The sequence below is a fragment of the Engraulis encrasicolus genome, chromosome 15 (genome assembly GCF_034702125.1).
Source record: "Engraulis encrasicolus isolate BLACKSEA-1 chromosome 15, IST_EnEncr_1.0, whole genome shotgun sequence".
In the NCBI taxonomy this organism is placed as follows: Eukaryota; Metazoa; Chordata; class Actinopteri; order Clupeiformes; family Engraulidae; genus Engraulis; species Engraulis encrasicolus.
Window position 1 is genome coordinate 54,280,100 of NC_085871.1, and position 15,000 is coordinate 54,295,099.

A 15,000-nucleotide genomic window follows, 5' to 3' on the forward strand; every position below is an offset into this window, starting at 1 on the left:
AGGCCCTGTGCACTGTCATAGTAGTGTAGTACTTGAGTAGTTACCTTTCAATGTCTATTACAGTGTGCCACAGGATGTACGGTGTGCATTAAGGGGCTACAGCTAATAGCCAAGGTTATGTTTTTGGTCGTCTTGGTTTGTTCGACCGGTGCTGGAGTTAGAATTTAAACTCGACCTTGTTGTTTAAACTCGACCTTGTTGTTTAAACTCAGCCTTGTTGTTTAAACTCGACCTTGTTGTTTAAACTTGACCTTGTTGTTTACACTCAACCTTGTTGTTTAAACTTGACCTTGTTCTTTAAACTCGACCTTGTTGTTTAAACTCGACCTTGTTGCTTAAACTTGACCTTGTTGTTTAAACTCGACCTTGTTGTTTAAACTCGACCTTGTTGACCTTGCAGGAGACGGTTGCTAGGCTGTGGGGTCACCGCAAGGGTAACCGGCGACCAATGACGTACCAGAAGATGTCGCGCGCCCTCCGCAACTACAGCCAATCAGGAGAGATCCTGAAGGTCAAGAGGAAGCTGACCTACCGCTTCAGCTACGACACGCTGCGGACACTGCAGACAACACACACACACACACACACACACACACACACACACACACACACACACACACACACACACACATGAACTAGCACCAGTGATATAGACATACCGCTTCAGTGGAGACACGCTGCAAACACTGAGAACACACATTCGTGTGTGCATGTGTGCAGGTGCCGTCATGTAAATCTTTCTATTTTTCTTGTATTTGTGTCTTACAGGACAGATCGACTTCCTACACAGGGCTCTAAATTAACTTTTTCACCACCAGCCAAAATGGCTAGAGGATGCTAAACACACACTCTAATTGGTCATTGTGGCTAATAATACGTTGGTATTTTCGAACAGCCAAACTTAAAATTCACTTGCATTTGACTGGTTGGCCGGCGTTAATTGGAGCGTAAAAGTGGAGCCCTGCTAAAAGGTATAGGCTTTGTTGCGGATGAGGGTTTTTTTTTTATTTCATATGTGTTTTCTGACAGGTAGGCTCTCTATCATGTAGGCCATTTAGCAGGTCAGGTTCCTAACAGGTAGACTTTCTAGCAGGTAAGGGTTTTTAAAAATTTTTTTACAGGTGTGTTTTTGACAGGTAGGCTGGCTGGCTTTCTAATATGTAGGCCTAGGCTTTCTGTCAGGTAAGCCAGCCATTAACAGGTAAGTGTTCTGTCATAGGCCTCGTTTACAGGTAAACGTTCTGTCATAGGCCTGGTTTACAGGTAAACGTTCTGTCATAGGTCTCGTTTACAGGTAAACGTTCTGTCCTAGGCCTTGTTTACAGGTAAAGGTTCTGTCATAGGCCTCGTTAACAGGTAAACGTTCTGCCATAGGCCTTGTTTACAGGTAAACGTTCTGCCATAGGCCTTGTTTACAGGTAAAGGTGTTTACAGGTGTGCAGCGTTTAGTTCCTCTCTGCATTGTTGCAAAGGGGCGTGGCCATGCCAGACTACAGAGCTGTGGGCAGAAATAAGGAAGTAGCGAGAGGCGCCATGGAAACAAGACAGGAGGGGGAGAGAGAGAGAGAGAGAGAGATGGAGAGAGAGAGAGAGAGAGAGAGAGAGGGAGGGAGATGGGGGAGAGGGGGGAGAGGAAAGAGAGAGAGATCACTAAAACATTCCTCTAAGACAGGGGTGTCAAACATACGACCCGCGGGCCGCATCCGGCCCGCCAGAGGGTTCCATCCGGCCTGTTTTCTTTTTTTTTTTTCAATGAAATAACCGAAATGCGCAATTACAGCCCTCGGGGCAAAATCGAGACCTGCATGACATTAACCCAATGGTCCCTCTGTTACACTGTATATATGTAGTAAAGTGCACATCACACTTCTATTATAAATAGTGAATTTGTACTGTAACAGGCATTTGATGAAGCTCATATATTATAGACCTCATATATAGAGATAAAATGTTAATACTTCTTATTCGTATTGTATTGGTATTGGTTGTAATTAAATAATAAATATAATTGGATTTGTATTGGTTCCTATTAAGTTCAAAGTGGAAACGGGATGTTAGAATGCGTGAAAATGCAGGAAATTACATATAAGAAATACATTTTTTTCTGGAGGAAAACCCCCAGACCCCCTGCCAAAATGATCTGTCCCATATTTAATTAATTGACGGTTGCCAATGAATGAATGAAGTCAAGGAAATTTTGCATAGGATTATCAGTATTGCATTGCTTTCTACATATTCAACACACTAAAAACGTGATAGAACTGATCACTAATCCTCTGCTTTACGTTTTTTTTTTTTTGCGATGATGTTACTAATGCGGCCCCCTTGAGGTCCACATGGGTTGTATGCGGCCCCCTTGAGGTCCACATGGGTTGTATGCGGCCCCCGGACCTAAATGAGTTTGACACCCCTGCTCTAAGAGATTCCCCATGATTTTAAAAGACAAGTTTACTATTTGAGATTTTGGAGTTGTCTGCAATGTTTTAGAGTCCCCCTCATCGTTTCTTTTTTTTTTTTTAGTCTTTGCTGCTGTCTCTGTGATTTGGCTATTTTGGGATTTGTCTTGACCGGCTTGAGAATGGCTGTCTATGGGCATGAAGCCAAATAATAGACACAAACAGCAAACATTAGAAGAAAACAGTGAGTGGGGTTCTAAAACATGCAGACAACTCAGCAAAGGGTCCTTTACTGTAACGCCAAGACTAGTACAGGGACATTCACTGATCGCAAGTATATAATGATAATAATAATAATAATAATAATAATAATAATAATAATAATAATAATAATAATAATAATAATAATAATAATAATAATAATAACAATAATAATAATAATAATAATAATAATAACAATAATGATAGCATCTGTTCAAGGAGGATGTCTATATGAAAATTTGAGGGGCCTTATGTATAGCCTGAGTATCATCCTCCGTAGTGACCGCGCTGGCTCAATACTTTCGCTTGCTGACCACGGAGTCTGACCCTGCAGCCACCCCCGGCAGTTGGAAATTATCTCACTTAATGAGGGAATTAGCCTTTCGCAAAACCCCTCCCACAAACGGCCGCCAACCAATCCGAGCTCAGCAACGGTAACTAAGGAGTGTAGAACTTGTCGAGGTCCGTCAAAAACCTACGATTTCAGGGAGACATACAACGTGTGCCTATGGCACCGTCAGGGTCCGACACCATCTGAAGATTAATTAGGACCTCATTTTTTCACTTTCCCGAAGCAAAAACCTCAAGCGGACTGATAACAGGGATGGATTAAGCCATGTGAAGGCTATTAGCTCCAGGCGATCATATTTAAAATTAGCAGGCTAACTGTGCAATCGTCTTGTTTGCTAATATAGCCCCCTTCCCCCTTGCATTTAGCTGGCAGAAAACGTACCCTAAACAAATAATCAATGCATCGCTCAGACTTAAGGACAATATTATATGATATTATAGTATTGGATCCACAGCATTATGATTCAAATTTTATTGGGAAACTACTAGTTGCGTTGTTTAATATGCGCCAAATGCACAGCCCACGGAGCAGCCCCCACCCTCTCTCCTTCCCAGTTTGTGTCTGTGTATATGCGTCGAGTGTGACAGCAAAAAAAGTAACACTGAAATGGGGCTGCGCTTGTTCCAACCTTGTTATGAAGATATTAACTGTCAACTAAAACCATTAAAGTGAACAGAAGAGAAACGCCCAGTGTGACTGCCCAAGAGCTGCGCAGTGTCAGTGCCGAAAGCCCGTCAAAGGTCTTGGCGGACGGCAATGTCCCAGTTTACACCAAGCACTATCAAATGTCCTGGTTACAGACATCACATCGCCATCATCAAGTTGTTGAATTTCAGTTGAATATGTAAGAGGGCTTGGGGAGGGGCTTAGACTATCAGCGAGCCTATTGGCTATTCAGATACTGAACGAATATCTGAATTCCAACTGCAGGGGGTGGCTGCAGGGTCAGACTCCGTGGTCAGCAAGCGAAAGTATTGAGCCAGCGCGGTCACTACGGAGGATGATACTCAGGCTACCTTATGTAGACATTCTATAGTAAGCTCTTGGTTTTTCTTTTCAGTTCTTCTATTTTTCTGTTTTTTTTTTCTTTACTTCTCTCGTTTCGTTTATGAGGATATTTCAACAGTCAGCCACGTACAAATGTATATAGTTACACTCATTTTTATATACTGTAACAGTGTATAGCTTTATTAGTCAGTATCAGCCTATAGACTTCCCTATTCACTTGTGGATATTCAGGGCTTGTCTTTGTTTCATTTATTTGTGTGAAAACCAATAAAAAGTGAATTACAAAAGGAAAACGTCTGTTCATTTGGCCTGATGTGGTCTGTGGTCGTTTTTGGAAAACTCTGGTCATCCAGTCAAATACTCGAGAAAACAAGTGTCAATTTCTGTTAGTATACCGGTATACAGTATTTGGTTTGTTTGTGCTTTTGTTCTACTATGTCACTTGTCTCTTTTTAACTGTAAACAGTGATGGACAAATTCATAGTTACTTGTCCAGTGCCACATATTCCAAATCCATAGTTACTTGTCCAGTGCCACATATTCCAAATTCATAGTTACGTGTCCAGTGCCACATATTCCAAATTCATAGTTACTTGTCCAGTGCCACATATTCATAGTTACGTGTCCAGTGCCACATATTCAAAATTATTTGAAATTGGAAAACGAGGTCCGGGGGCGGATCCAGCTATTTTGGGCCCTAGGCGAAATATGAATATGGGGCCCTCAAAAGTCATTAGGCCTATATAGCTATAAAATCCTGTATTTTGGTGCATTCGAAGTGTTTTGTCTCATATGGATCTTCAATTACTTTACATAAGTGACTGAAATATGTGTAACTGGGCTAATGACATTTGCCCATCACTGACTGTAATCCATTTTGCCCATCACTGACTGTAATCCATTTTCCCATCACTGACTGCACTGACTGTAAATAATGACTCTACTGTATGTTCTGTTGTCATATCTGTCTTGGTCTGATCTGCAGTGGCTACCAAACCAAAGACCAACTAATTAGGATTCATCCATTTCCCATTCCAAGTCACAAGTTACATTCCAAGTTACATCCCAACCAGTGGTGTGTAGCCTACGTAAAATGCAGGTATACGCAGTATACCCACATCAACATTTCAGGGATTTCAGTAGGCTCTATCCACCAAAAATTGATTGATCCATTATTTAGAATAGAATAAATATTGCAGCAGTTTATCAACATGTTTTTATATCTATTGTGATGAATTGATTACAAGGTCTGTTATTAGTGAGTTTTAAAATATTGCTCAAGTCTACAAAGAAAACATGAGGGTGGTTGTATGCCACCTGTTTGCTGTCTGTCTGAGATGTAAGAATACTGCTCCCTGCTGGTAGAATGCTGTATTGCAGTCTTGTGCTTCTGTAATATTCATTATAGTTTACATTACGTGTAAATGCAGAATGCCAGATGCTTATAAAGGCACATTTTATTTCTGACTGTGTGTTTGCACACACACACACACACACACACACACACACACACACACACACACACACACACACACACACACACACACACACACACACACACACACACACACACACACACACACACACACAAGCACGCACACACACACACACACACACACACACACACACACACACACGCACCAGTATATACAAATCATACATACATACTTTACACACTTCAAACATAAGAGTTGTAGAGAACAAAAAATAATTAAGAATGTAATAATAATAAAAAAAAACAACCACAACAACAACAAAAACAAGACAGTTTCCTGCCCATGAAGGTATTATAGTTTTTTCTCGTCATTTACAGTCACTGTTCCTGATGTAGCCGCTGTCATCCCCCTCGAGGTGATCAACTGCAATGTGTTCAACACCCCTGATCCAACCTGATGCAGAATATCTATTATATACACATCCACCTCGAGGTGATCAACTGCAATGTGAGTCCGATATGAAGCAGAACTCACGAGTGATCAGAGTGGTTGCAGAACTCACGAGAGATCAGAGTGGTTGCAGAACTCACGAGAGATCAGAGTGGTTGCAGAACTCACGAGAGATCAGAGTGGTTGCAGAACTCACGAGAGATCAGAGTGGTTGCAGAACTCACGAGAGATCAGAGTGGTTGCAGAACTCACGAGAGATCAGAGTGGTTGCATGTGGCCCCTGAACTGACATGAGTTCAACACCCTGATCTAACCTGATGCAGGACATCTATTATAGACACACAGTCACACACACACACGAGCACGCGCACGCACATGTGCGCACGCACACGCAAACACACACACACACGAGCACGCACACACACACACACACACACGCGCGCACACGAGCACGCGCACGCACACGCACGCACACGCACACACACACACACACACACACGCACACACACACGCACACACACACACACACACACACACACACACACACACACACACACACACACACACACACACACACACACTGCGGGGAGGTGTTAGTGTGTTAGTGTGAGCTGCATTGTCCATAGTTTCCACTGCGGCTCACAGGGACCAGAATGGAACATTAGTCCCAAGAGAAAGAAACCACAACTTGTGACTGTGTGTGTGTGTGTGTGTATCACTGAAGGTGACCTCATCTTTAAGGCCTGTGTGTTTGTGTGTGCGTGCGGGCGTGGAGGTGTGTGTGTGTGTGTGTGTGTGTGTGTGTGTGTGTGTGTGTGTGTGTGTGTGGTATTGCTACCATCACATGAGAGAGCTTTATTCCCAGCTATGCTGCTGTTGCTCACGCTGACGGTATGAATCCAGCAGGATATCGGCCTGACTGACTGTGTGTGTGTGTGCGTGTGTGTGCGTGTGTGTGTGTGTGTGTGCGTGCAAGTGTGCATGTCCATATGTAATAAAAGATCTGAGCTGTGGGTCAGCATGCTGGATGCATCTTCATTCATGTGATGCGTGATGTCATATAGTAACAGGAATCTCATTGGCTACTCCAGCCTCTATGAGGAATCTCATTGGCTACTCCAGCCTCTCCAGCTGACGCTTTCAGTTTTTTCAAAGTGACTAACAGTTATTATTTTTCGGGGTATTGGTTACAGTTCCTGGAGCAATGTGGGGTTAGGTGCCTTGCTCAAGGGCACTTCAGCCATGGATGGAGATGTAGGGAGAGGTCAGGGGAGATTCGAACCTGCAACCCCTAGATTGAAAGACCAACTCTCTAACCACTAGGCCACAGCTGCCCTTCTTTCAGTGACACAGGAGTGGGTCTGTTCTTTTAATATTCTCTGTCAGTGGCGTGCACAGACATTTTGGGAACTTCCGCAAGCCTTAGAGGCAGACGTATACATTAGTGTATCTTGGGAAATATTATGTTGTGAAGAATTACTTTTGGCCCTTTAAAGACGAAATGAAGCAGTGATCTAATATAGGGGTCTATAACACCAGTAAGATAAGCCAGCAAATCTATATTTTTTGAAGTCTGAAATTTAAGCCATTTATAAAAAAATAAAGCACAAACACGTAACGTTTCTGCTAATGTTTCCAGCCAACAGTGGGTGACGTCACGCAAATGGTAGTATACTATTCTAATGCTGTTTTGATAGTAAATTAAAGATTTGGGCCTTGCGTGGCTGATTATGAGCTTATTTGCTTAACCCAAATGAAGCAAGAATACGTGTTTGGGTGTGACTGAACAAATATGAGGCATGAAGGCAGACAAGACATCCCATCGCATGAACCACAGGTAAACAAGCAGCTTTTTTGCTAAGGTGACAAGTCGCTAACAAATTTTGGCATGAGTCAACATGATCACTATTCATAATCGTGCAATGTTGCAGTTCCCTACCTTCATCTTCCGATGATTTCGCCAACATTTTCCAAGCACCTGGATTAATTTTACTTCACATCTCCATGCCCACGTTTATTGGTGTTATCCTGTCAAATCCAAGGCAACAACACTATTCCAGCCAGTTTGAGGATGCATTCGCGGCTTCAATAACAAAATAGTTTACAGTATTTGCCTACTGCTTGAACACTATAGGCTGATGCTTAGACAAAAATAGCATATTGTTAAGTTGTTGGTAACACAGTGTGCCGTACCTTAAACAAAAGTTCTGCTTAACACCGTTGCAGCAATTCAGCAACACACGTTTTGCTTTATGCTACACACTTGCTCATGGTCACTGCACACTTTTTCCTTCATAAGACACTCCATTAAAAAATGAACACTCATCATATCATTGGGAAAACACATCCGCTAGAAAAACAAAACACACTGGATGTATGACTAGATTTAGGCACCGACAATAAAACACATGCTTTCAAAATTAACCACTATTCTGCCAGTTACAAAGTTGCATTCTTTATATTACATTGCATTTGTTTTATTTTGCATTTATTTGTTTTACTTTGATGGCTACTTTGCTAAATTCACACCTTCCTACACTCAAACAAAACAACAAATAGCACAACGGTATACTAAAGAGTAGAATATGGAGTGACATTGACTGACTCACGTTCTGTAAAACCTGATGTCAGGAGTAGCCTTGTGTGTATTTTCATCATCACATGTTAGGTATGAACATGATAGTTTGTAGAAATACACATAATAGTAGATGTCAGCTGCATATTGTGTCTGGAAATGTATTGTACTTCGTTACTTTACTGTAAGCAAACCTCATACCTCATACCCAAACAAAAAAAGTATATAGACTATGTTTTTCATTACAGCATGTTGACGTCAACCACATATTTATATCATATTTAGATGTTTGAAAATGTGTGAATATGCGTAATAGGCTACACAAAAAAATTGTTCATAAGCTCACATACACACTGTTGTGTTGAGAGTGATGTACTGTTTACGTGTAAGATATTTTGCTTCAGTTTAATGTCCTGCACTGTAAGGTGCAGTTGTGTAATGTACAGTATTGAATTTTGGGGTCTTGTGAAGATGTACATTCTGTGAGTCTGAATAGACTGGTACAAAAAGAAAGACTGCTGTGTTTTGTATAAAGTAGACAACTGTTTTCACATTGATCTAATTTGTTTTCTCATTTGGTGCTAATGTGTGTCTTTTGACATGAAAGTGAGGTTTTGACAAAAGATTGTTGAGTTTTTTCTGGCAATGTAAAGGTTTTGATGTTGATGAGTTTCATGTTGGCATATATGTGCAGGGTTTATCTCCAAGTGTTGAGAGTTTTTGGCTTGTGTGTAGAGTTTTGACTCTATGAGCCAAATTTTGCAAATTGTGTGCAAGCAGTAGGCAAAAACTGTAATACAATAGATGCAGCTACTTTAATAAACATGCCATAACTTAATTTAGCCCATGGCTAGTCGCCCCCTCACTGACTATGTGCTCCGGTAAGAGAACCGCTGCGACTTGAGGTGATATTAAGAGATTTATTGAATCCAAGCATCAAAAGTGTTCTTCATTGAACTGTTGCATACATTATTCAATGTATGGTTACAAGTAGAGTAATTACAAATATCTGTGTGCATTACAAAGTGTGTAATGAGTGTGTGGTTTCTGCAAGATAAACATATACAGAAAGAAGGAATTAGAAACTATACAGATACATTCTACACAATACTAAATATGCAGAAAATACAGTTCCATAATAATTAGGTAGTCAAATATACACATCAAGTTACATTACAATATACATAATAATATAATTGCACCTTAGTAACATTAATGTGGTAAGGAAACAGAATTACTGCAAGTGGCAAGTAATAGCAGGATAATATAAGTGAGAACTAGGCACTTAAGGGGTTAATACAGAGAAAATCAAGTGCAGTACACTTAGTGACCACAAGGTGGCGCCTTAAGACCACAAATAGAAGAAGCGGTTTTTGCCGCCGAAAAGTCTAGCAAGACGAGTGTGCACGTGAACAGCGCATGTCTCCATAGCACGACAATGCAATATTTGGAAGCTAAAATACTGCTTCAAACAGTCCCAAAAAAGTGGAAATAACACCACAGGTCGAAAATACTAGAAAAGCACTTCCAAACCGGACTACTCATGTAACTTTAAACCAAGAAATGAGCATTTAGGAAAGCATTTAAGAAATAGACATTTCCTCATTGAACTGAATGGAGCTTGCGGTAAAACCAAAGTTACACGGTTACCGGACAAAACAGCATGTAACAAACACCAGCGGATGAAATACAACATAAATACAAACAGAAACGATGTACTTACATTCTCATCAACGCACACGTACACACAAAAGATTAAACATTTCAGCAATATGCTGGAGCAAAACGGCAAGTGTCTGCCAGCGATGCACGCTGAAAGTCAAGTCATGAATGCACGCAAGTGCGTGGTACGTCACCAATGACGTCTCTGGCGTCACGACGCTGGCTCCAGCAGGGAGTTTTCCACAGTACTCATTTCCCGTGGCATCTTCAAATCCCCAAAGCTCTTCCGACTCCAAGAGCGAGACGAGAGATAGCCAGCCACACACAGGCTGCGTCCCTTCCCTTCACAAAGCTTTCCAAACTTCCGCCAATTTTGCACGTTATTTTCAATTATGATTGAATTGGACCACATAGCCAACTTCACGACATGGGCTTTAAGATTAGCGTCCAACAATGCAGGAAAAAGACGTTATTGGTGATGGTCTCTCACTACAAACCTGTGAGAGCGAGCAGCCCCACAGTCCTGACTCCTGTCCTATGGTGGATGCAATGGGTGGATGGCTGCAGCTATCCCACCATGCTCATAGCAGAGGCTTTTTGACACAAAGTGATAATGACACTTGCCATTTCTCGTTCATCTGATAGTAGGTCTATAACATAGAAGATCCAGGGACAATGTAAAATGAACCCCTCGTCCATCTTCAATTTTAGGGCCACGATTAGAGTCAGTTGGCGCTGTAGTTAGCACACGCTAACGTTAAGCGAATGGAAGGTTACATTAGCCACCAACTTCTACCATTCGCGTTACGTAGGCAGAGAACATGGCTACGCCCTTGTGGCGAAACTCGGTAATAACATGTCATTTTTCAGCAAAACTACTTCAAAGTGTAGTCCAACGAACATCCATTCGTTTATGACAAATAAATAAGCAGCCAAAAATGATAATAGTTGTCAGTGCTTCATTCCCACTTTAAGTACTGAAGGTACTTGACAGAGCCCTAAATTAGCTTTTTTCATCACCAGCCAAAATGACTACTAGTAGATCTTTGTAGCCAAACACACACTCACTAATGGCTCAAAGTGGTGGCAAGTAAGTTGGTATCTTCTACCTGTCAAACTGAAATGTAACCAGCATTTGGCCTGTTGGGTGGTGCTAATTTAGAGACCTGGTACTTTCCGGAGAAAAAGAAGTGTCAAGAAGTGTCCTTTTCCAGTAAGTGTCTAAACTGGTGTGTGATGTTTGTTGGAAGAGGAGCAGATTTGTTTGTTGGACTTTTGGCTTTTAAAATCCCTTTATTGAACCAACCTACGCGTCCACAAAAATGGCCAACACCCCTGCAAGCCTCCGCCGATCCACCCTAACCCATGAAAAATTCAAACCATTACCAATGGAAAACCAGTCCCTCACCCGTACTGACTGACAATACCCCTTTGTCTAAACACCACTGCTTTGCAAAGGCATCAGTATTGCCTGTGACCTGGTAGTATTTTATTCAACCATAATCCTAGATGTTTGTTGGAGGAGCAGTGATATTTGTTGTCCTTATACAGTAAGTGTCTAAACTAGTGTGAGATGTTTGATGGGTAGTGAATCACGGAAGAGGAGCAGTGTGTGTGTGTGTGTGTGTGTGTGTGTGTGTGTGTGTGTGTGTGTGTGTGTTATTGTAGTGTGTGTGTGTGTGTGTGTGTGTGTGTGTGTGTGTGTGTGTGTGTGTGTGTGTGTGTGTGTGTGTGTGTGTGTGTGTGTGTGTGTTATTGTAGTGTGTGTGTGTTTTGTGTGTTTGTGTGTGTGTGTGTGTGTGTGTGTGTGTGTGTGTGTGTGTGTGTGTGTGTGTGTGCGTGCGTGTGTGCGTGCGTGCGTGCGTGTGTGTGTGTGAGGGGTAGTGAATCATGTGGCCAAATTTATATTCTTCATTAGAGTCACCAGACAGCACATCCCCTTAATGAGATATAGTCTTACACACACTACAATTATACACACACTACGGTTATAAACACACACACACACACACACACACACACACACACACACACACACACACACACACACACACACACACACACACACACACACACACACTACAATTATACACACACTACGGTTATACACACACACACACACACACACACACACACACACATACACACACATACACACACACACACACACACACACACACACACACACACACACACACTACAATTATACACACACTACGGTTATACACACACACACACACACACACACACACACACACACACACACACACACACACACACACACACACACAAACACATTTGGTGTGTCTGTTTTTCTCTCTTGCTCTCTCTCACACACACGCACACATAGACACGCACATACACACATGCGCATATGCATACTCAGGCCCGGTGACAGCTTTGGCTGAGCATATGTTAAAGAAAATGAGAAGAATGCCGTACACTCTGCTCCATGTTTTATTGGTGAAGTGACGTTTCGGCCGTCTGGCCTTCTTCTTCTTCCGAGCATGGAACATAGTCATCTGAAAGACGCTCAATGCACCCATAATAGTCAAGTCAAGTCAAGTCAAGTAGGTTTTATTGTCAATTTCTTTACATGCACTGGTCATACAAAGAATTTGAAATTACATTTCTTGCTTTCCCATACAGACATAGACTAATCTAGGTAAGGACATAGACGGTATAGACATAGACAGTACTTATACATGGACTTAAGACAGTATGGACATAGACAGTGCTCATACAGACATTTAAAGTGCAAGACTGGACAACAGAAGACTTGTAGAGGACATACATTAAGAGGTATTGTTGTGCTTTTGTGCTTTTCCTAAAAGGTCCTTTATAGCGTTCTGACATGGTAATAGTAGCATTTGAAGAAAATAAATATTAAAAAGGTCTGTCAAGTACACCAGCAGCAGTGTGTGTGTGTGTGTGTGTGTGTGTGTGTGTGTGTGTGTGTGTGTGTGTGTGTGTGTGTGTGTGTGTGTGTGTGTGTGTGTGTGTGTGTGTGTGTGTGTGTGTGTATGTGTAACGGAGGCTAACTAGCACAGAGTTGGCGTGGAACGTTGGTAAACCTCCCTCCGATAGCCTCATACAGTCTCGTGCCGTTGGGCCGAGAGACTAGTCTCTTGGCCCAGCGGTATCGTACTGTGTCTCTCATTGCCGAATCGTTGTAGTTGACGAGGTCGCACGTTCGATCCCCGAGGGGGGTGAACAGGTGCAAGATGACCTCCGTCACAGTGGTGCCGCTGACCCGGGATGGGAGTGAGGTTTAAGGGGGAGAGTGTAACGGAGGCTAACTAGCACAGAGTTGGCGTGGAACGTTGGTAAACCTCCCTCCGATAGCCTCATACAGTCTCGTGCCGTTGGGCCGAGAGACTAGTCTCTTGGCCCAGCGGTATCGTACTGTGTCTCTCATTGCCGAATCGTTGTAGTTGACGAGGTCGCACGTTCGATCCCCGAGGGGGGTGAACAGGTGCAAGATGACCTCCGTCACATATGTGTGTGTGTGTATGTGTTTAGTGCAGGTAGAAAGTGCGGTGTGCGTGTGTGTGTATCTACTGGATATGTTTCAGCTGTATGCACCAACTAGGTCACTAAGGTCAACGGAGAAGAATTTGCTGGTGATTCCAAAAGTCAAAACAAAGTGTGGAGAGGCAGCCTTTAGCTTCTATGCTTCAAAGCTTTGGAACCAGCTTCCAGATGACATAAAAAATGCACCCACTATTGATAGCTTTAAATCTAGACTCAAGACAAAGCTGTTCTCAGATGCTTTCCCCTAGCTTAAATTACTTATTCTTATTATTTTTATTTTTTATTTAATTTGTTTCATTTTATTTTATTTTATTATTATTTTTACCTTATGTTTTATCTTAATGTTTTTAAATGCTTTTTGACTCTAATTCATTTCCTTCTTTCTTCCCTGTTTCCTTTCATTTACATTTGTTAACTTTGTGAAGCACATTGAGTTGCACCTGTGTATGAAATGCGCTATATAAATAAACTTGCCTTGCCTTGCCTTGCCTTGCCTTGTGTGTGTGTTCGTGTGTCTGTGTGTGTGTGTGTGTGTGTGTGTGTGTGTGTGTGTGTGTGTGTGTGTGTGTGTGTGTGTGCGTGTGTGTGTGTGTGTGTGTGTGTGTGTGTGTGTGTGTCAGTGTGTGTCAGTGTGTGTATGTTTGGGTTTAGTGCAGAAAGTGCAGTGTGCTTGTGTGTGTGTGTGTGTGTGTGTGTGTGTGTGTGTGTGTGTGTGTGTGTGTGTGTGTATGTGTGTGTGTCTCTGTGTGTGTGTGTGTGTGTGTGTGTGTGTGTGTGTGTGTGTGTGTGTGTGTGTGTGTGTGTGTGCATGTTTTGAGTTAGTGCAGGTTGAAAGTTCAGTCACAAGTATAGTAGTGCAGGTGGAATGTTCAGTCGCAGATATGGTGGTGGGGGATGGGGGGGGGGAGTTGTCAGTGGCCTTGCTGGCTAGAGGCTGACAGTGGAGGGAGAGTGGTAATATAAGGTGCCCATGCATAAACAAGCACAAATTAACAAGAGAGATAAACATCGTACATGTAGCTTGTAAGTCAGAACACACGTTCTCATTTTTCACCAATAGACCAGACGTGACTTGAGTGATTCCGGCGACGAAAGTAGTTGACTTTGTATTGATCCTTGATCGCTAAAAGAGCCTTTTATCTTTTAGCAATCAAAGATATAACCTACGCTCAAGTAGCTACATTGTTTTAAATGTCCCCATGATAAAAACAGCTTTTACTCATTGTGCCCCAACTCACTGGAATGAGCTTCAGAAATCTCTTAAGCTTGCTGTTTTTATGTCTGTAGCTGAGTTTAAAGCCTATCTTAACGACACTTTTAAATCTG

General features: G+C 42.1%; 1 protein-coding gene across 1 annotated transcript in view; it reads left to right on the forward strand.

Annotated features, from left to right (window-relative positions):
- Nucleotides 1-7,329, forward strand: part of spi2 (Spi-2 proto-oncogene) — an 8,272-nt gene extending 943 nt beyond the window's left edge. The window contains exons 2-3 of the mRNA XM_063217822.1: nt 401-561; nt 7,290-7,329. Of these exons, the coding sequence (XP_063073892.1) occupies nt 401-561; nt 7,290-7,329 (201 nt within the window). The remainder of the gene's footprint in view (nt 1-400; nt 562-7,289) is intronic.
- Nucleotides 7,330-15,000: the final 7,671 nt, after the last annotated feature.